Source organism: Manduca sexta, chromosome 14 (genome assembly GCF_014839805.1).
Source record: "Manduca sexta isolate Smith_Timp_Sample1 chromosome 14, JHU_Msex_v1.0, whole genome shotgun sequence".
NCBI lineage: Eukaryota > Metazoa > Arthropoda > Insecta > Lepidoptera > Sphingidae > Manduca > Manduca sexta.
Genome location: NC_051128.1, coordinates 12,728,655 through 12,751,316, shown reverse-complemented (window position 1 = coordinate 12,751,316; position 22,662 = coordinate 12,728,655). Strand labels below are relative to the sequence as shown.

Genomic DNA, 22,662 nt, shown 5'->3' with positions numbered 1-22,662 from the left:
ACAAGCTTACCTACTCAGTACTCACTATGTTATCAAAAATATCGATAATATAGTACAAATTTAGGACATGTGTATCCATTATATATAACAAATCATTATGATAACGATACAAATCGTACACAGATACTTATAATCAGGGATGGCGAACCAATGGCATGCGTGCCAAAGGTGCCACGTGACAAAATATTTCAGGCACGCGAATAATAATCCCAATGCATATGTAGCTTTTTTTGGACTTCACTTCGCTTAACATCCGGTGTAGTGAAGCCACTTTGCCCCGAAAAAAAAAAACATATTTGGAGCTTAAAAAAGTCGCTAAATCGAGCATTCGGATAGACAAAACGTTCCTGGAGGGCATGTTACAGGCCATATATTTTTCTTTATAAAAAATGTCACGTAAACCATTAAACGTAGCGGCGATAGCCTAGTTGATTGCGGAACGGACTGCAAAGACGAATGTCCGCAGGTTCAAATCCCTAAGGCACACACCTCTGACTTTAAAAAAATATATGTGTGTATTCTTTATAAATTATCGCTTGCTTTAACGGTGAAGGAAAATATCGTGAGGAAACCCGCACACCTGAGAAGTTCTCTATAGGAATTTTCCAGGGTGTGTGAAGTTTACCAATCCGCACTAGGCCAGCATGGTCGACTAAGGCCTAATCCCTCTCAGTAGTAGAGGAGGCCCGTGCCCAACTGTGGGACAGTATATAATACAGGGCTAATATTATTTATTTATTATTATAAACCATTAAAGGTTCGCCATCCCTGCTTATAATGGTTTACAGATACTAAAACCAAACACAGCGGGAGTCGCTTATAATAGTCGTGTCGCGCACGTATAATAAAACTCAACGAGTAAATCAGTTCTACACGCAGTCGCAACTCGTGCGCACGCGTCACGATGATAAAATTGATTCTATTGATCGCCGTCGCGGCGCTGGCCGCTGCCCAGGGCCCGAACCCTGTGGTCAGAGTGACCCACGGAGTACTGCAAGGGTCCTGGAAGGTGTCCACAAAAGGAAGGAGCTACGCCAGCTTCCAAGGAGTGCCGTATGCCAGACCACCAATTGGAAAATATAGGTTTCGGGTATGTTCATTTTTTTTAAAATCGAAAGCCCTTCAATTTCAACAGAATACTGGAAAACGGGACTAGATTATTATCTCATTATTATACTGTAATGTTCATAAATAAATTAAAATTGCATGACACAATTAAACTGATATGTATAAAAAATAATATTGGAGGTCAATACCACGTGTGTGTTTATAATTATCGATATATTATTCTACATTCGTACCTACATTATAATTGCAAATTCATAATATACGTTTAAACTAGACGGAGTCTTAAAGATTAGATCGAAATAGACTCGCCTAGCCTGTTTGAACTGGGTCGATTGAAAGTTCAAAATCTAAGTGTAAATCAACAGGTTAGCGGAGTTCAAGGAGTCTTTAAACCAGACTTTTTGACCTATTTAAATGGGTAAGTATTGTGTTCTTGTCGCCGGTTTTACTCAGTAGATTAATCTAGGTATAATAATAATAATAATATCAGCCCTGTATTATATACTTGCCCACTGCTGAACACGGGCCTCCTCTACTACTGAGAGGGATTAGGCCTTAGTCCACCACGCTGGCCTAGTGCGGATTGGTAGACTTCACACACCTTCGAAATTCCTAAAGAGGAACTTCTCAGATGTGCAGGTTTCCTCACGATGTTTTCCTTCACCGTTAAAGCGAACGATAAATTCACAAAGAATACACACATGATTTTAGAGAAAAGTCAAAGGTGTGTGCCTTTGGGATTTGAACCTGCGGACATTCGTCTAGGCAGTCCGTTCCGCACCCAACTAGGCAATCGTCGCTTAATCTAGGTATACTAAGGCTTATTTTTTCTTTATGTTGCTTTGAATGACGAGACGAGCCTGCCGTTCGGCTCGGAAGCGATACGACCGCTCATAAACAGCAGAAACACCATACACCTTGAATTACAAAGCTCTGCTAGCACTCCAATACGCTCGAATTACACTGGCTACAATGGCGTTCAAACCTGAACGCAACAGTGACTACACACTGATGCTTCGCGGCAGATATAGACATTGCAGTGGTACCTACCCAGGCAGCTCTCATAAGAGGGACCTACCAGTATTAGTTTTAAGTAACAGTGTGGGTAGACTAAAAAAATGTGCTTTGCGAATGTAATATCCAAGCTTGGTACGCATTATGGCTCGGTGAATTACATGAATGTAGTGTAGGTCATATATTCTGAGGTCAACCAGACACTGCGTATCACGAGAAATATGCCTTACTCTAGGTCCACAAGCTGACAATAGAACAAGATACGATGACCACGAAGGCTGCAGTCTTCGAAATTCGGGAAAACATTAAAATATAGAACCCGCGAAAAATACTTAGTTTTTTTTTTTTAAGGTTAAAGCAAAGACATTAGACTATATAGTTAGTTATATACCAGACTTTAGATTGAAAAATGTGCTCCAAATTGTTACAAATTGGTAATAAGTCATTTTCTTATTTGAAATGTTCGTGTGACGTCACAGCGTCCTTAGATATTAATGAAATTTACAGAAAAAATAGTTTTAATGTTTTTTTTAGGTCAAGGCAAAGAGATAAAACTATATAGTTAGTTATAGACCAGATATTAGGTCCAAATTTTAGCTCCAAAAGTTACTACTAATTGGTAACAATTCGTTGTCTTATTTGAAATATCAAAGAAATACAGAAAATGTGCTAATATGAGCATTAAAAACATAAATGATGATAATATGGAAAAAATATTAAGTATTCAAATTGGTGTTTTGCTATTTCACGCTAGATTAAATAACCGTCGCTTGTTCCCAAAGTTTTTGTGTGATAATCTTTCCAATATGCGTATATAATCTTAGCTCTTTAGTTAAGGGCTATAATATAATAAAGTACAATGCTGCGACTTGCGTCGGATACTTCCAGTGCTAGCCAATTTGCTTTAATTATTTACCGGTTTATTTGCAATTATACGTGGTTATCTAGCACCGAAGCAAACCTATATATTAACATTGTATGTGTAGGCAAATGAATTACTTTACATTGTTGTTTAATTATTCTCTACTTAGTCTATATAATCGCACGTAGGTACAAAGAATAACAATCGTAATACATATTTAAATGGTATTGACGTAAACTGAAAAAGAGGCCGTTCAAGTATTACGTAACGCAACTTGGAAGGGAGGGGAACGTTACGATGCGTAACAGGCGCGGGAGAAGAGGTTCGTACAACGCGTTATGTAATTATTATTTATTTAAACAAATGTATTTTAGCGATTTTCCCCCTAATCGATGTCTTTGTCCTCTCCCAACGACCGCCCTGAGCCGAGGTCCGTACCCTCAGCCCTCAGCGTGGTCGTTTAAAATTTAACGGGCTGGAGCGCCTAAAGCGTTCACCCGGAAGACCGGTGCAGCTGAATAAGCCGACTTGCGTCAGGCTATCAGCAGTAGTCATTAAAAAAAAAACCATTTTCCGGTACTTTGCAAAAAACAAAATTAATTTTAGTTACATAACTTTTTGAGGGGGTGCGGGGACGTACAGGAAAACATTCCGCGTTACATCGAGGTGTGGAAGGGTCAAAAATCTTCAAAATTGCGTTACGTAAATAATACTTGAAAGGCCCCAAACTTGATAAGTGCGAGTTGGACTTGGGCACCGAGGGGTCCATACAGACTTGTAGGCAAGATATCTATATAAATTAAAACTAAAAAAACTTAATTTTGCCGCTCGATCCCAAAACATTGTTATAGCACAAACCGCAAATTATATGTTTGTAATAGTAAATTCGCTCTGATATGTTATTAAATACGCATTTACAGTAATTGTATGGTAATAATTGTAATTTATAACACTTATCTTTCAAATCTGTCATTGTTTATTAATCAAGTAAAACACTAGGTATTGTATTTATAATGAATTGCTCCATTTTGCAATTACGTGTAGTCTTGAGTCACAACTCAATTTAATCCTACAATTAATAAGGTACAATAAGGCTAATTTTATCCTAACAATGTTCGTTTACACAAGCAAAATGACAAACAATTGGTAACACACTTTTCAACAGAGCTCGGTCCGTTTAGAAATTAAAAAATAACAAACAGCTGGTTGGCCGGACAAGAACAGCTTGTATAAACACAAAATCAATTAAATTGTATCGTTTGGCACATCGTTGCTACATTTACGCAATGCTAATGAGAAATTAAAGCGGTTACACGCATAAATTGATGATTTTTATCTCCGAGGGTAGGCAGAGAGAATTAATGCTCCCACATTACGCCGAGCTTATATTCCGAGTTCTTAATTTACCGCATAATTTGAAACTCATACTACGCATTATTTGTTTTTTTTATTGCTTTGAATGACGAGACGAGCTTGCCGTTCGTCTAATGGTAAGCGACACGACCGCCCATAAACAGTAGAAACACCAATAAAACCTTGAATTAGAAAAGTATTGTTTGGTATTCCACTGCGCTCGCCACCCTGAGACATGAGTTGTGAAGTCTTATTATGTTCAGTAATTTCACTGGCTACAATGTTCTTCAAATCCGGAACACAACAGTGACTACACGCTGCTGCTTGGCGGCAGAAATAGATATTACGGTGATACCTACCCAGGCGGACTCTCACATATGAGAGTCAGTCAATTCACTTACCTTTAAGCAAGCAACTTGCTAGTCTTGCAAATCAATATCTAGAATTAAACTTGAAATAATTAAATTCTCAGGGTTTGAAACCTTTGTATATCGATTACCCACTCACGAGCTTAAAATATATGCAAAAGTTGGTTCGTTATGAACAGTTTGGGAAGTTGGAAACCAAACTTTGAAGCTTTGAAACTAAACGGTGCTATTAAAAAGTATTTTAAGTGACTTACCTATTCTATGATTCCGTCACGCCGCGGCCACACGAGTGCCTGTTTGCTTTAATAATCGCATTTTAAGGTTTGCAGGTTATTTGTATTCGTGAAGCCGTCTGGGTACCAGTGCAATATTCCTTCCGCCATGAATTGGTTGTGCATGCGTTCTTGTGTCTCGGTACGACGAATTTTGTAGTCAGCGTTATGAAAATTAGCATGTCTTTGGGTGAGGATTGCAGTGGAGTGCCAGCAAGTACTTTGTAATTCAAAGTTCTGTACGGTGATGGTACTGTTTATGGACGTTTCTGCCGTTTACCATGAGACAGGCACACACACGCACGCAAATATCGCTTTTCCCGATCCGGGATACGAACCTAGGGTTTTAGAGCTGTATTGTACCGTGCACACAATACAACTAAGCAATCTTAACATCAGGTGACCGACAATCTGTCGTCGTTATTCCGTTAAATTAAATTAGAAAAAAAAATATGAAAAACCACTGTTAACATTCTATAGTTAACAATATTATGTTGGCATTACCTACAATTCCATTTTTAAATGTGTTATTTTTTTTTTAATAATATTGTTCTTGATAATGTAGCCGCTTTTCTAGAGAGCCGCGTAAAACCTATAAATCCTTATTTATGTGTCTGCCATTGAAATTTGGCTAAGTAAATCTGGACCGTAGACTTAAAAAAAGGATACTTGCCAACTAACCTTATGTGAAGTGATAGTTCGGTATTCAGAGAATAGAAATACGTCGAAACTATAAGATCCAAGAGCCCTTGACCGTTCCATTATATTTTTGGCAGATACTTCAAATAAAATATGTCGCGCTAGTAGGAAAATTAAATGTAATGTAAAATCTGCCTTATTGTGATTGCATAAGGTCCAATATTTATGAAAACGTGAAGAATTGTGTAGGCCTGTACCATAAATGTTTCCCTGAAATTTATGGAAGAAATTTTAGTTTCACTTATTGTTTGCGTGATTTTTGACTCAGCGAGATGGTGAAACTTCTATAATATGGAACAATGAATTAAATTTCTCGACGGTCGATAAAATTAATCCAGCCTGTTTTAGAGGAGTTCGACATAAAGAACGGATCACTTTAGAAGCGAATCACAATGTGTTTGAACCACTGCCCACAAATAAAAACTCAATACCCTTCCAACCTAAAACTCACATTAAATTAGTCATATTAAAGCTAGCGTACATGGCCGGGCCGCAGCGCAACGCATCTTATCAAACCGAATTTACATTCAGCCATTGCCGTTGCCGCTTGTCCTGCCGTACGTGCCCGAAATATTGCTGTGGCAGCGTCACCGTAAATTAGTGTTTAGATTGCCACTTCATATGTATTTTCAATTCAAGTCTGGGCAAAGGATAACGTGGAAATTGTCGAAGCGTCGGCGCTTTGCCTTATAATTTAATTTTTTAAATGTAAAAAATAGAATACAAAATAGACGTCGTCGTCAGAGGAGATGGCGGGTGATAATTCATCGTAATAGAATAAGAATCTTTTGGGTTGGCTGCCTGTTGGGTTCTGGGTTACCGGCTGCCAGACTTCAAGACACTGTGAGCTCATTCTGCGTAGATCGGACCACCAACAGCTAAAAAATTATAAAGTTATATGATAGTAAAATTTAAGTAGATATTGTAAATTCGACTTTGCGGATGACCATCTTGGTGCCCCCCGTGACCACGACGGCTGCAGTCTTCGAAACGTCGAGAAAAAATTATAATATAAAAACCGCGTAAAAATCCAAAACATAATTTAATTTTAATATCTAACATTTGCGTAAACATACGGAATCATAATTAAAACATTTACATTAATGACCTTTTTCTAATTCTTTATTACAATTGAATTTCAAAAACTCGTCTCAAACTTAGTGTGACGTGCTTATAACTTAAACTATATTCTAAAGATGAATATAATTGAACGCAAACTACCCGCATGCCCGTTTCGAACTTACCGCCAAGTTCACAAGATCATCTCTGCGAAGTTTTCTTTGTGTTCTCTCCCTGCGACTCCTAGTACTACTTAGGGCTGCCATCCGTCCGGAATTCCCCGCATTTGTCCTAGTGTGAAAGGGTTTTTAAAAGAGTCCCGGGTTACACCCGCACACTTTTGTTGTCAGGAGAAATTCATTTTTTTTTATATATATAAGCGATAAATTGAAATAAGTCTTAGTTAAAAATTCGTTCATAATAACCCGCATATCTAAATGAGTAAAAATTAAAAATTATATATGTTTTTGTAACAAAAAATATTTTTTTCACAGGTGCTTGGGAAAACCCCATATTTCGCCCAAATTTCCGGGATTTTTACCATGTTTCTCCGGCATCAGCAATTTAGGTGATGGCAGCCCTAGTTCTACTGCATATAATGCGCTCTTCGTATTCTAACACGAAAGTTGGTCCGAGACCGGATAGCATTGTGATGAGATTTTTCTTTTGTTAATGTAAAACGACGAAACGTAAACACAATTATATAATAATATCAGCCCTGTATTATATACTGTCCCACTGCTGGGCACGGGCCTCCTCTACTACTGAGAGGGATTAGGCCTTAGTCCACCACGCTGGTCTAATGCGGATTGGTAGACTTCACATACCTTCGAAATTCTTAAAGGGAACTTCTCAGATGTGCAGGTTTCCTCACGATGTTTTCCTTCACCCTTAAAGCGAACGATAAATTCACAAAGAATACACACATGATTTTAGAAAAGTCAGAGGTGTGTGCCCTTGGGATTTGAACCTGCGGACATTCGTCTTGGCAGTCCGTTCCACACCCAACTAGGCTATCGCCGCTCATTGTCTTACATTCGCGTAAACATAAGAAATCAATTATATAGTGGGTATCTACCACAACTATACTGCCGTGCTAAGCTCAGAAGCGGTATCTCAAAAATAATCAAAATCTTGATTTGTATGTCATCAGATAGCTTAAAGAAATACCAATCCAAAGAACTTACCAAATTAACGGTATCTTGTTTAGAAAAAACCTAAAAAGAGTTTCTCTATCTCAGTTTTACAAACAAAACTATAAAACTATATTTACAAAACTTCGATTATCTCGAAATAATGTTTCCTTGACATACCGCTTTTGCGCTTAACACTGCAGTATACAATCACTACATAGTATAAAACAAAGTCGCTTTCTCTGTCCCTATGTGTGCTTAAATCTTTAAAACTACGCAACGGATTTTGATGCGGTTTTTTTAATAGATAGAGTGATTCAAGAGGAAGGTTTATATGTATGATAACATCCATTAAATAGTGGAGAAATATTGCACCCGTGCGAAGCCGGAGCGGGTCGCTAGTACTAACTATATTTACACTACGAACCCTTCGCATCACATTACACACGTGGCTAGAGCATTGCCAACTCGATTAAAGTTGTGTGCGACCCTTCCGACCCAACGCTTCACCATGTCAATAATTGCTGTCAATTAACTAGTGATGTCTCTATGTCAAATACAATTCGTTCTTAGTTCACGACGCGCTTGTAAAACTAGTTGATCGTATAGTTCAAAGATGTAAACAGATTAGCATGCCATGTTAATTGGAATGAGAAAGATGTTACGCCACGGGCGGATCGAATTGGCGGAATTCTAGTTTGGTGTCCTGTCTAATTATTTTAATAACTTTCATCTTGTCAAAAACCGATTTTGATCTCGGTGTAAGTATAGGGAATAGAAGAAAGAAAAGTTAGTGAAATGTATTCTTTATTTAATATGTGAAATATCCAAAAACTATAAGAAATTATTACAGAAGAAATCAACAGCTTGGGTTATAACTATTTAAACTACACTTATAACTATTTATTTTTATATGTTATATAGTATCTACTATCTTTAATGAGAACTAGGGGCCTTATAAATCCACAGGGTCCTGGGCTAGAGTTTAAAAACCCCCATATAAGTCCGCTGCTGTGTCAGATGACCATCTAATAAAGTACTCCATTGTGACTGAGTTTAAACAGAGGAAGAATAACTTGTATTTTGGTGTGTATCCTGATTCGATGTCATGCTAAATCTGCCTGTCTGAACGCGATAAACTCAAAAAGTACCCAACAGATTTCTGTGAATGTTAGTATGGCGATAGTTTGAGTGTTTTGGAAGGACATAAGACTTTCTATCCCTGGAAAATATAAAGCGGGACTTTTATCCCGGAAAAATCATTCATGCGGGCGGAGCTGCGAGCAAAAACTAGTATATAATATAGTTTTTGCTCGCAGCTTCCCCTGCGTTAAACCTACCGTCGAAGTTTGCAGTTGCTGAACACTCTAAAGCAAGCCCACACAAACCCTTGCCAAAGAACATTAATTCCTACCTAGGATGATTAGCGAGACTATTGAAATTAAAAAACACCTGAATTTCAATAGACAAGATAGTTGGAAGTTAACCGCAGCCGTCCTTAATGCGCCAAACATGGTCACCGCGGAGTTTTAGTTTTCACAGGCTATGTGGATAGTTGTATCTTTAAAAAATTGTTTTTTAAAGTACAGAATGTGACTACGAAAATTCCTACTTAATTTGGAATTATAAATGATTTTGTTCGACAGCTGCCATCGTTCCGACTTATATTATAATAGCCATAACCCTACTAATATCACTTCCTACATAATCCATATATCCGGACTTGCTATCTCCCCTTACGCTGCCTTAACATTAATGAGCCAATAACGATGCGCGAAACTACAAGAATAATATCAGTTCGCTCGTACAAGGAACATCACTAACACTTCACAAAGTATCGAATAATTTATTGACACCCGCATTTTGACGGAACTTGATACATCATGTTTATTTACTATCATTTATGTATTATTAATAAGGTACATTGTGAAATGCTCTATTTAGAGTATTAATTATATTCACAATAAATACAGAATGCAATTTTAGACAATTTTTTACTACGTGCAACCAGAGAGAATAAAAGAATAGTCGTGGCGTGATATAGCTTCTCTTCTGCCAGGCTGTCGGCACAGCCGAATATTTCCGGAAACTCCCGATGTCGTCACGGTCACAAGAGGAACTGTGATGATATGATATATGATACCCTCGTGATCATTAAGGTTGCATAGTTATCGAAATAAAGTGTGATGAGTGAGATTTTGAACCCAAACGACTCCTTGCTAATCTCGTGTAGAAAATTAAATGTTTCTGGACCCACTTCATCGGTTTGTTGTACGTCTGTCAGCCAGTGATATAAATTTTATTTAATAAAAACATAATGGGGAAAAAAGATTATACTTATTGTTTGTATTAGTAATTTCTTATTAAACGCTATATTAAGTCCAATATTTTTTTATCTTTTTTTTATTTAAAAAGATTTTATTTTTGCTTTTATTGTTAATTATAAAACGCGTTTAGATCCACCGTCGGGCTGAGTTCCATACATAGACCCTATTTACATCAATACCAACTAAAACTCCTCAGTAGTCATTTCCGGCGCATTAGGGACTGCTGCGGTTTCTTCTGACAGAGTGTGTGGTCTTTGTCTTCTCGGTGCCTTTTAGTGCGGGCCGTCTCCTCTTATGGAGGGCTCAAAAGCTTCTCCATACCGAAGACCGCCCTCAGCGTCAACGAGGCCTACTTCTCGCAAGGCCGACCAGCCCAAGAGTCACAACAATGTACATAAACACATATATAAAGTTACAATATTGATAGACAGCCCCCTACTGCCCGCCCGCGACTCTCCGTGGAGACGAAACGCATCCAATTTAACCCAAAACAAATATAATTCTCATCTTAATGTTTTCTGAAATCCCTGCTGTATTTTTGGTGTTCAAGGTCAAACCACAAAATTTTTAATATTATATGGATACCAACATAAAAAGAATCTTTAAATTCCTATTTGTTTTTTAGTTCTCCTCCGGGTCTTTGAAGTACTAGGCCCTATACTAAAGAAATTAAAATGAGACCATTTCAAAGCTACACATAATCGAACGTAAAAATAATTAAGTATTTAAATCAAACTATGGAAAAAAAAGTGATCATTGTACAAACATAAAAAAAAGACCGAACAGAATAATTTATCTCCTTGGAAGTCGATTGAAAAAAAAGTTGCGACCAATGCACTCGCAATGTAGCTGATATATATCTATACATATTATAAACAAAGTCCTCTTTTCTGTCCGTCTGTGTGTTATCGATTTTGTCGAAATCTATACAGTTTAAGACCCTGGGATGGTTATAGACTTCTTTCTATCCCGGGAAAATATATGGCGGAACTGTTATCCCGGAAAAGTCCTTCACGCGAGTGAAGCCGCGAGCAAAAGATAGTTATTACGATAAATAAACGTGTTTTATAATTAACAGAGTTTGATTATCAATATATAAATAACCTTGTTTGGCAGTTCATGGTCATATAAATAAAAAAAATATTAAACAACAGTACGAACTGGGCCTGTTTAATTTATTTCACGATAATAATGTTCAAGCTGTTCTCATCTGTGTAAATATTTTAAATTATCTATATGAAATGTAACTATTTTTCGGATTATATTGTGGTGTTATATTATAACTTTCTCCCGCCATAAAGGCTGTAAAGTTATCGAAAGGCCGGGAGTTTTATTACAATGTCTAACATTCGTGTAAACATAATCGTAATTATTACCAATATGATTATAATAAATTAACTTAATCTTAATAATAATTTTCAGTATTGAATTCCGTGAACTAAGTCTTTTTAATTTTTTTATTATGCACATAAAAAAAATGTCCTGCGAAAGTTAATTGATCAATAACCAATATTTATGATCTATGCTGTACCAACTTTTTCGCAAATAAAGGATTCATATTTTGTAAAAACTTGCTCGCGACTCCACTCGCATGGAAAATTTATCTACACAAAAGTCTCCTGTGTACTTAGATTGTGGGAAAAAAATATGATACAACTAGGTGTCGTTTTATTGGGTTTGGTGGAGAGACTAACACGTGACCCACGCATTAGACTCTCGACCAATGACAAACATCAATCAAACATCGACTTGAGTCGCATTTTTTTGGACTTTCTAAGGGGGCCGGGGTACAGTTTTCATGAGTAGCTGCGCACTAAAAGATAAATAAGTTTTTTTTTTTAAATTGGCTAGTGAAAGCACTATTTGTTTTATATATTAGTAAACAAAATAATATAGCACAGTCTATGTACAGTTATTTAGGTACATTCTTGGCGACTATCCAATATACATTGGCTAAAAGGAAAACAACTTTAAAATGTATAGAAACAAATATCTTTCGAATTCCGATACTCTATTCAATCGGAATAATATATTTCTAAATTGTTAAGCTGAGTTTTGTCTGAAAAATATTACCTGGAATAAATTGTGCTAGTTTCTTATGCGTTTTTACAGCAATATTCCAACTACAAAGACTACAAAGTGTGTAAGTTTTTGCAAAAAAAATACACGCCTAAGACAACTAACAATGTTTTTATTTTAATGCTTTTAACAATTGATATATGTTATTACATATATTGAGGTATTCCTCAACGTCTTATCTGAAGCGACATCTAAATCACATGTTCTTATAATCGCTCTTTAAGTATGTTTTTGTTCTTTTATTGACAACATGGCGGCCCAAAACAACGCAAGGCCCCAGACATAAAAAAAATCCCCGGTTAACAGTTTTGTCAGTAAGATAGTAAAAAAGTACTCGAAGGCACCGCGCGAGGCCCCGTGCGATTGCCCGGTTCACCACCCGGTAATATTAGATTCAGTATACACCACATGTGCCTAATTATCAGCCGATTTCTTTGGGAACTGTACAGTTAAAGGTAATAACTTGTTAATCATAAGAAAGAACAGTCTCGATTTTATTATAAGTTAAGATTTGGCTTTGCGCTCGGTAAGTAAACTGGTCGTTGATGTCCTGTCTCTCAGCCGACCGTAATTTTATTTGTATTCTAAATTATTTATTTGTGGAAACAGTGATGCTATATTTTGTAATAAACACTATAACCATAGTTCTTGTTCATTCCGTGATTGATTTATATTATTTATTTTTATTGTTTGGATTAATAATGACAAGCGATATTGACAATCGATATGAATCTAAAATTATTGTTTACAAATCACAGTAAAACTTATAATTGGTTTTAAATTTGTGTAGATAATTTTTGTAACCTTTGGAAAATAATATAAAATACAAATAATAACGATACTTGGTCAAAATAAACTAGACTTTATCCATCCTAAAAAACTAGTATTAACACTATAAAAAAAAGGAAGATCGGGGATATACACATATTTTAGAAATTATCACCTACTAGCTTTTGCTCGCGGCTTCGCCGGCGTGAGTTTTCCGCGATTTTTTTTCCGACTAACTTGATATTTATCGTTATATTATGACCAAATTACACAAAATCATTATAAATTGTAGGCTATGTGTTAATCTGATGTATAACCAATATTACTGCAAAATGTCATTCAAATCCATTCAGAAGTTTTATTGTAAAAGAGGAACAAACATACATCCATCCTCACAAACTTTCGAATTTATAATATTACTAGGATAACGAGAAGGGAGTACGGGGATATGCAAACATATTGCAATGTGTGCGGACCCTTAGACCCTAGTTAAATAAAAGGAAGCAACAGTTTAGTTTCTCAAGTAGTTTTACATGCACATATTGTGTATTGCACGAGTACAAGACCTTGAATGTAAATAGATATTCCTTTTATAGATGTCGAGACTGTCTCAGTGGCTTAGTTGTGCGCCTTACTTCAGCTCTGAGCTATTGGGTTTGAATCCCGGGTCGGACATAATGACGTTCTGCATAATACCAGCCCGGCGTCTCGAAATTGTACCCGATATGATAGACTTATAAGGGATGAAATACATATGTTCAAAAGTGACCATTAATTCTCCACTGTTTAACGCTTCTTCTAGAGGACGTGTATATGGGTGTGCACGGGTGTGTGCGTGAGTCGACAACGGTTAATGTCTATCAGTAATTCTTATTAAATACAAAGTAAAAGAAACATTTTATCGCTTAGCCTCGTGGCAGTGTTAAATATGGCCTGCGGACTGACAGGGTCTGGAGTTCAATTCCAAAACCAGTACGTTTGTGTTCCTTTACCTGACTGTCAAAGGGAGGTTATGTTTTTCTAACACAATTTGTCCGAAATATCCCCAAAATGCGATCGAAGTTACCAAAAAACTATTCGGTAATTAATATTATTCAACGTTACAGAAATGGCACAAGTCATGTACAGAGGAGCAGTGTTGGGGCCGAACGCGTATATCTCGTTTAGTGGTGGCAGGTCTTTCATATGTGAGATTCCGCTTGGGTAGGTATCACTGCAATGTCTATCTCTGCCGCCAAGCAGCAGTGTGTAGTCACTGCTGTGTTCCGGCTTAAAGGACATTGGAGCCAGAGTTACTACTGGACATAATAAGACTTAAGATCTCAAGTCTGGAAGTCGTAGTGGAATACCAAACAATAGATTGCAATGGAAGGTGTTGCATAGTGTTTCTACTGTTTATCGGTCGTATCGCTTACCATCAGGCGAACGGCAAGCTCGTCTCGTCATGCAAAATGATAACAAACATATTTTTTTTTTACGAAAGTATAGGTAATTCCGCATTGCACAAACCTGAGCGTTGGACATCAAACCAAACGAACACAAAATCATCGCTGTCAAATATCGTATGTTTAAATAAGCTGTTTCAGGAAACACATTTTTTTAATAAATATATATTTAATACATTTATCAGGAAACACATTTCAATATATCCATAAAACAGATTGTAAAAATATGAGCGTTTACATTATTTTTTTTATAAAACCAAACATGCATTTTGATATGCCAGCGACAAAATGTGCTCTCAACTCGTTCCTCTATCTGTACCTAACCATCATGACATAACGTTGTTGTTGACGTTATTGACGCTCGTAAAACAGTCGAATTTTGTCTTTTCATTGCATTATGTGACCCTTAGACGGATACGACCGAGGTTATCCGTACTCGGACACAAAACAATTGTACATTATACTAATGTAATGTCAAGTTTTTTTCCTTCTACTTAAATACATAATAAGCGACTTAATTATGTAGGTACTAGGTTTTGCTCGCGCGTTCGCCCGTGTGACAGAGTTTTTAAAATCCATGACAAAAATAGCCTATGTCCTACTCAGGGACTCAAACCATTTCATATAAAAATGCGTTCGATAGTTTTTGTGTTTATCAGGTTTCGGCAGATGTGGTGGGAAGCTTTGTTTTATATAAATATCACATTACTATAAAATTTACCAGAAATTGGTAAACTAATCGAAAACAAACAATATGCCACTATCCCCGTAAAGGTAGACAGTGATGCAACCAGAACAGCCACTTTTGATCAAGTCTGATCCATCCCATGACGTAATAGGGGCGAACCTATTGCTATATCAGCCACAAATTCCATACTTCAGGCTATTACTTAGCAGATAAAACTATATCTCAGAGCGATTTCATCACCAAACCAATCAGCAGATGATTAGTTTATAGTTATATCTAGTACAACAGTTTAGAGCATGTGCTCGAAGGCCAAAGGCAAAAATGGCACTTATCAACACCTAAGAAACTGACTTGACTGACTTGGCTTGACTGGAAATCTTCCCCTTCCATAGAGGAACGTAACCATCTGTTCCTCTACAATGGCGTCAACCTTGACGCCACTAAAAAACCATTGCATCTTATCAACTGATACAAAATGTAACTTATTATCAATGTAATAAAATGCACAAATATAAAATTCGCTACAAAATATTACTTATTATCACACATACATACATAACATCACGCATTTATCCCCGAAGGGGTATGCAGAGGCGCAACTAGGGCACCCACTTTTCGCCAAGTATGTTCCGTCCCATAATGTGATAGGGGGCGAGCCTATCGCCATATCGGGCACTAATTCCAGACTCCCGGCTGATACTGAGCAGAAAAACCCAAATATCACTTTGCCCGACCCGGCATTCGAACCCAGGACCTCAGAGCGCTATTGTACCGGACATGCAATACAACTACGCCACCGAGGCAGTCGGCAGGCATACTTATTATCAATGCAATAAAATTCACAAATGTGTGATAAAGATTATTGTTTGGTGTAATATACGATTCGTTATCCGTGACCCAGTAATCAATGTGACAGTGCTTATCGTGCAGTGTGAGATGATGGAACTCCAATGTGCAATCACCCAGTCCAATATTTATACTTACAATAGTCCGAATTCTTCTCTAATTCTCCAGGGGTCATAGTCTCAACATTTACAAGAGAAACTAAGGTGGACTAATAGTTCCAATTAACAAACAGGTGAACACCCAGGCGATCCTTTTCTTCATTAAAATCCACTGTCACTAACCATTTGTGAAATATTTGACTTTCAATTGATCTATGTTACTTTTGATCCCAGTCTCCCCTACCTACATCAAATCCTACCGATGCGATAAAGTATATCAACATTAACCTTATAAACTTTGATCGAATATATTATGTAATATATCAAACGCAGTTTGTAGCAGAATAAAAATTCAATAACAATGAAGATAATATACTCCACACCGAATGCACGCCCATGCACAATGGGACATTTGCCGCGGCCGCAGAGATTAAAGTGTGTATACCTCATGGTTGCCAACTCACATTGAGGCCTATAAGGGTCCCGCGAACATTTCCGATTCTCGCCTTCGCCCATCCTAAGAGGGTTCCTATCCTTCCGCCACGCTCTCTCCCTCTATTTTTTCTCCGAATCCTCCTGCGGGACCCTGCGGTCATTAAGCCGAGGAATTCCAATATCAGTGTAGACTGCAAGGTCTGTTACTAAAAAAAACCGCTGGAATCATGACAATTGCACTAACCACATGCAATGCGCGACCGCAGCTGAGTATAAGGACAATTTGAATCGTTTCCGTGACATCAAACTCATTCATGAATAATTTAAATGTTGCCATGTATATTCACTAACAAACGAATTTAAATGTTAACATAGATCATATATATAGAAACTAATTGTGAGAATGTTTGTGTACGAATTTGGATGGAATTTGGCACATAAATAGACCTCATGGTCTACCTATATAGGTATGCAGTTTTTCGTCCCGGGAGGGATCTTTCATATAGACGAAGACGCGAGCAACACCTATTGTTTTATATAAAGGTAGAATGTAAAGCAAAATATCAAACAGTCACAAAATATATCAATCTACGAAGCACTTATCCCAGGCCAATGTGGGGTGTGCACAATACATTTGTCAAACGTGTTGCGTAAACTATTAGTGGTCGTTCAAATTTACTACTGCGGTGCTGTAAATGTATTGCTTGCGTACTACAACAATGCTCTAAGAGCTATTAGGTTTATTTACTCAATACCGGCTTGGAGGCTCGTCGTCTATCGTCATGGGACAGAACACAATTGGCGAGTAAAGGGTAGCCTGGTTGCTCTTCTATCTATAGGTATAAAGGCATGATTGTAAATTTAATATGTCCCAAGCTTGATGCGTGTATTATACTGGCAGCCCCCTTTCTCGTCAATGAGGCTGTCCATATCTATTGACAGCTGAGATTGAAGACAGAATGTTTAACGATATTTCTGTTTCCAGGAACCACAACAACTGAAGCCATGGCTCGGCGTGTGGGACGCAACCAGGCCCTTGGCCCCGTGCTTACAGTACGAACCTTTTGAACAGAAGATTGTCGGTAATTTTTATTTTAACATAACCTGACTCCTATGTGCGCGCTCATCTACTTTATTCGATAGTACGGCACAATTTTGTCAATTTCTGTTCCGAAGAATCCATGAATGAGGGCTTTAGCGTTCTTTTTTAAAAAGGATCGCATTCAAAACAAATTTATAGACTTTATTTGAAAAACAGGCATTTTTTCAACTAATAAGATATTATTTTATCTATCGAAATCTCAGTTTTGTTTCTTAAATACTTCTCCATAAGATATTTATCATCAATTAACTTGTGACCAGGAAGTGAAAACTGTTTGTTCGCCAACGTGGCCACGCCGAAGCTGTCGCCAGCTGCCCTGCTGCCGGTGGTTGTGTTCATCCACGGAGGCGCCTTCATGTACGGCCAGGGAGACATCTACGAACCCTCACACTTCATGGACAGGGATGTAGTTGTAGTCACCTTCAACTACAGGCTTGGGCCTCTTGGTAAGCTTCAAAAATAGGCATAAAATGAATTAATAGTCCACGACACAAGTTGATGAATGACTCAAAATATGAGGCACAGTCCTTAGTTTGCCCTCTATAATTTAATATCATTAAGAGATAGAAGAGACCTCGCTGGCGAGCTTGATCACCTGTTGTTGGCATATTATACGACCTAATTCCTTCGCGATTCATGGAAGGATATTGAGGAGGCCTTTGCCTAACATTGGCATATTATAGAAGAATATAGTACAATTCATTAGAACATATAAAATTGTCTATTAGTGGATAAAACCCCTGAAGTTTTAGTCTAGTTGATGACACCAAAAAACTCTTTAAGTGTCATAACATTTCGTATCGATAAACATATTATACTACGTGCGCTATCCTCTCTTTTAATAACTTAATAAATGCCGTAGAAACACCCTGATTGAAAACCGCTTTTGACAGATTCGTCTAAACATCTTTAGGGGAAACCTTTGTTCAGCAGTGGGCTTCATGTAGCTCATTATGATGCTATACTCTCTTTTATGGAAAGATCAATACTACCATAAGGGAATACAAACTACATCGTTATACCAAACCACGTATTTTTAGGTTTCCTGAGCACAGGAGACGAAATAGCGCCCGGCAACAACGGACTGAAGGATCAATCGTTCCTGCTGCACTGGGTGAAGAACAATATCATGATGTTCGGAGGCAACCCTGACAGCATCACGCTGACCGGCTGCTCTGCTGGGGGTGCCAGCGTCCACTACCATTATCTGTCTCCGCTGTCTAGAGGTAATACAAATGTCCAAATTGGCATATCATTATCACTATAGCAAACGAATTTTAAATAAATCCACACTAAGTACTTCTTATCTTATCCCTTCACTTTGTAGTGCATTAGTTATCGCAGTTGCTAGTGTTAATGGATTAACAAGATACCTTGAGCAGGAATGCTTTTTTACCTATAAGACACTATGATAGTAATTTCACCACCTTTAAGTAAACAATTAAGTACGACATTAAGTAACCGGCAGGGTGACTTCCAATACGAATTTTGGGTTCCAATACTGTAAGTGCTGTGTTAAGACATCTTATTCTTCAAAGTTCTGGGATAAGCATCCTTACTTATCATTAGAAAAGCGTCGTCTCCGTAATGAAATAACAACATGACCACTTTTAAACTAAATATTATATAAAATATTTTTCTTCTGGTGTTATTTAAATAAACATAATAAAATTGTATTGATTACTTGTACCGTAATTTGGAAATTTAAAGAAATTGGTAACAAAAAATACGTGTATCGAACGCGAAATAAATAAGTTATACCTGTATCAAAATAAATTTCTTTCGACATACTGTGGACTGCGTCACAATAGTCTACGCAAATATCAGACCGTCTCGAGAGCATCTTCAAACCTTGTTAGCTAAAGTGTTTTCCAAAAAGATTTTGTTTCTGTTTAGCATTCTTTATTTCGGAATATCAATGATAATATTAAATAGTAGGTATTGGAATTACAATGTGAATAATATTTTTAATATATACAGGGTGATTATGATATTGGTGACTATGAAATCACATATAATCTTCTTGAATATAGCACTTATAATAAGTTACTCGAACAGCAGATGCAAAATATAAAAGTGAAAGTTTCGAACAAAATAAATATAAACAAAAAGTATTTTTCAATTTTACGCGCCCTAATGCAACTATTATTATTTTAAGTAGATTCATCGCAGCGACAGCATGACACATTCAGTCAAAAATATACCCACATACGCCAAATTAGCATTAAATTACAAAATGTTCAAAATATCAGAAACCTAAAACCGAATTTTTTTGTGAAAACATTCGTTTTTCAAAGACACAATATATCAGCAACATCTAAATGAACTCATAAGCCACAGCATATGACGGTTGTTACAATTAATTTTTATTTATTTAATAACGCCGACTCAGCTAGGAACAAGCTCTTAAATGACCACTCAAGCTCTGTTTATTAAATTTTATTTTATTTTAGTAGGACCTCCAGTGGTAATTACAATAAAACTTAGAACGAAATCATTCACATAAAATACGTCTTAAAGGCATTACCTTCAGGCATCACAGCACGCACTAAATGGAACTACTTATTTAATAAATAGTTAATAGCACATTAAATGTTTACTTGAGATCCGACTCAAGGATGAGATTCATTTTTATTATTATAGGTCCATTTCATTTTAATTATTACTCATCCAAAGCAGGCATGTATTAAGTTATAACTAAAGTATGAAACAATTAAAGTTCTATGTAACAAATACTATTAAAACTATGAAATATGCAAAATTTACAAGTAAAGTTCTTTGACTCGTGGCGTTCAAATAAAGGTACGTGTTGAGAAACTAAATCAACATTTCTTAGCAAATATCAAACTGAGACACAAAAGGCATTGTTATATATTTGCACTGTATTATTTATTCTAACTTTGAACTGCAAACAACACGTAGACCGCAGAAAATAGTATAATTACTGAACATTGCAAAAGCTTATATCTGACGACTTAAACTGACGAGTAATGAAATGCGTGTGGTTTCTGCATTGTAAGAAGTCAAACAGCGAATACACAACCTCAAGTTAATGTTGCTACGTCATTCATTTGTACAGTATTGTCCAAAATCTTTTATACCATTAAGAAAGTTAAAATATTAATACAATATTTTTTTTTTATATCAGAAAAATACAAATACTATTAAAGAGTTTTCACACACTGCGTAGATATGCAATCGTTTCAGTCACTCTGAAACGAAACGATAATTTTACTAAAGAATTAAATTCGACTGGTACATAATCCAAAATAAAAATATAAAGTTGCTCTCAAAAGGTAAATAAAAATACTGTATCATTACGACGATAGCAGGAAAGTCTGCGAAGCCTAAATAATGCAAAAGGTTGCGAATTCAATGTACACAGTGAAACGAGATGTAAGAGCCAATATATTTGCCCACAGATTTATCTTTACTAGACTAATATTATATATTGATGAATTATAGTTGAATGGGTTATTATTTTATGATGTCTCGATTGCTTAGAACTGATTAAGGCCCTCAACCGCGCTGACAACCTTGAGCATTCGTTTCATAAATTTACGACCCACAAGTTACGGGCAGGAATATAAACATTTACGAATACTTTCTTTAATAATAAATTTTAGGTGTTTTTTTTATTAAAATACTATAATGCTCCTTATTAAATTGTCTATTTAATAGTGTTGGTTGTAAATTTAAATGATGTGTTCTCTAGGAGGCAATGCACGTGATCATCAATTATAGTGCCATTTTAATTCTGTTTAAACAATATCCACATTATAATATCGCATTCTTAATAAAATAATGATCCATTCCAAAATTGCCAATTAGTGGGAATCGTCAAACAACCAATTTCTGTTTGCGACCTTTTACTTTTTTCCCTTATTTTTCTTGCTATAGGTTTCCATTTTTTACCTATCTTTAATAAGCTCAATTTTATAGCAACTTAAAAAAAGGTAGCAAACAAAAATTAGTTTTCCGACGACTGCCACAAATTAACAATTTTGAAATAGGTCATTATTTTATTAAGAGTGCGATATATTTGAAATAACCAAAGTATAACATTGTCAAAATACAATTTTCCTTTTTTTGTCTTAATATATAAAAAAATGGAATAGATAGTCTAAAAATAAGGATAAAACGTCGTTTTGTTGGGGATACCGCCTTAACTACTTATTTATTTTGTCAGATAGTTGCTTTATTGGTTTCAGTGGTTTGAGATTAAAACTAAATATTAGTTCTTGATTATGAAATCAAAATAACTTCGATTCCAATACACGTGGATTGGCAGTTTCTTAAATCTTACTCAATATTATCATGATGTAAACACCCTTACCTAGTATATGGGAACACTGATTGTAATTCTTAGTAACAATTGGAGAGTAAAAATTTCTTCTATGCCCGGAAATTCAATAGTTACTAAGAACATTTTTATAAATTAACATTATTAATTAAAAGTTGAGATATATAAGTTGACTGGTAGAAAATGCTTCAAAAAATAAGTCCAGCTTTTGTACTCTTTGTATAAAGTGAATAAATAAATAAACAAGTAAATAAGACTAGTCGACGGGTTTGTGCAGCTCTTAACAAATTATTTTAACAAGGAAAGTCAGGTTGTGACTATTTTTAACATCTTTTGTGTCCCGGTTGAGCAAAATTAAAGAAAATGGATAAACCGCTGCCGACAGAAGTACCTTATCTTTATCACTGTGGATGGTACTATAAACAGAATAGTTAATTGGCACTGAGGTAGAATTTTCAACTCATCATTATTAACGTAAGTGTAATAAATTGTCTTCCTTCTTCTAATTTCTGTTCTTCGTCTTAATGATCAGCAACTATTAAAAGTAGTGACAACGGTTACCCCAACATAACCTCTTAGTCACCCCCAAAGAAAACTGGACGGTAGTAGGTAATAAGGGACTTTCTCCCCGACAACAAAAAAAAATTAAAATTAATAAGCTAGCAGTTACGAAGGGTCCATATAACTTAATTCCTGCCGGCTTCACTTTCGTAATCTATGTAAAATCATCAGAGCGAATTGCA

General features: G+C 36.3%; 1 protein-coding gene across 1 annotated transcript in view; it reads left to right on the top strand.

Annotated features, from left to right (window-relative positions):
* The first annotated feature begins 811 nt into the window (after nucleotides 1–811).
* The window catches only part of LOC115445249 (venom carboxylesterase-6), a 32,364-nt gene continuing 10,513 nt past the window's right edge, over nucleotides 812–22,662 (top strand). The window contains exons 1-4 of the mRNA XM_030171464.2: nucleotides 812–1,090; nucleotides 17,500–17,596; nucleotides 17,877–18,062; nucleotides 18,657–18,842. Coding sequence (XP_030027324.1) covers nucleotides 905–1,090; nucleotides 17,500–17,596; nucleotides 17,877–18,062; nucleotides 18,657–18,842 — 655 coding nt within the window. The 5' untranslated portion in view covers nucleotides 812–904. The remainder of the gene's footprint in view (nucleotides 1,091–17,499; nucleotides 17,597–17,876; nucleotides 18,063–18,656; nucleotides 18,843–22,662) is intronic.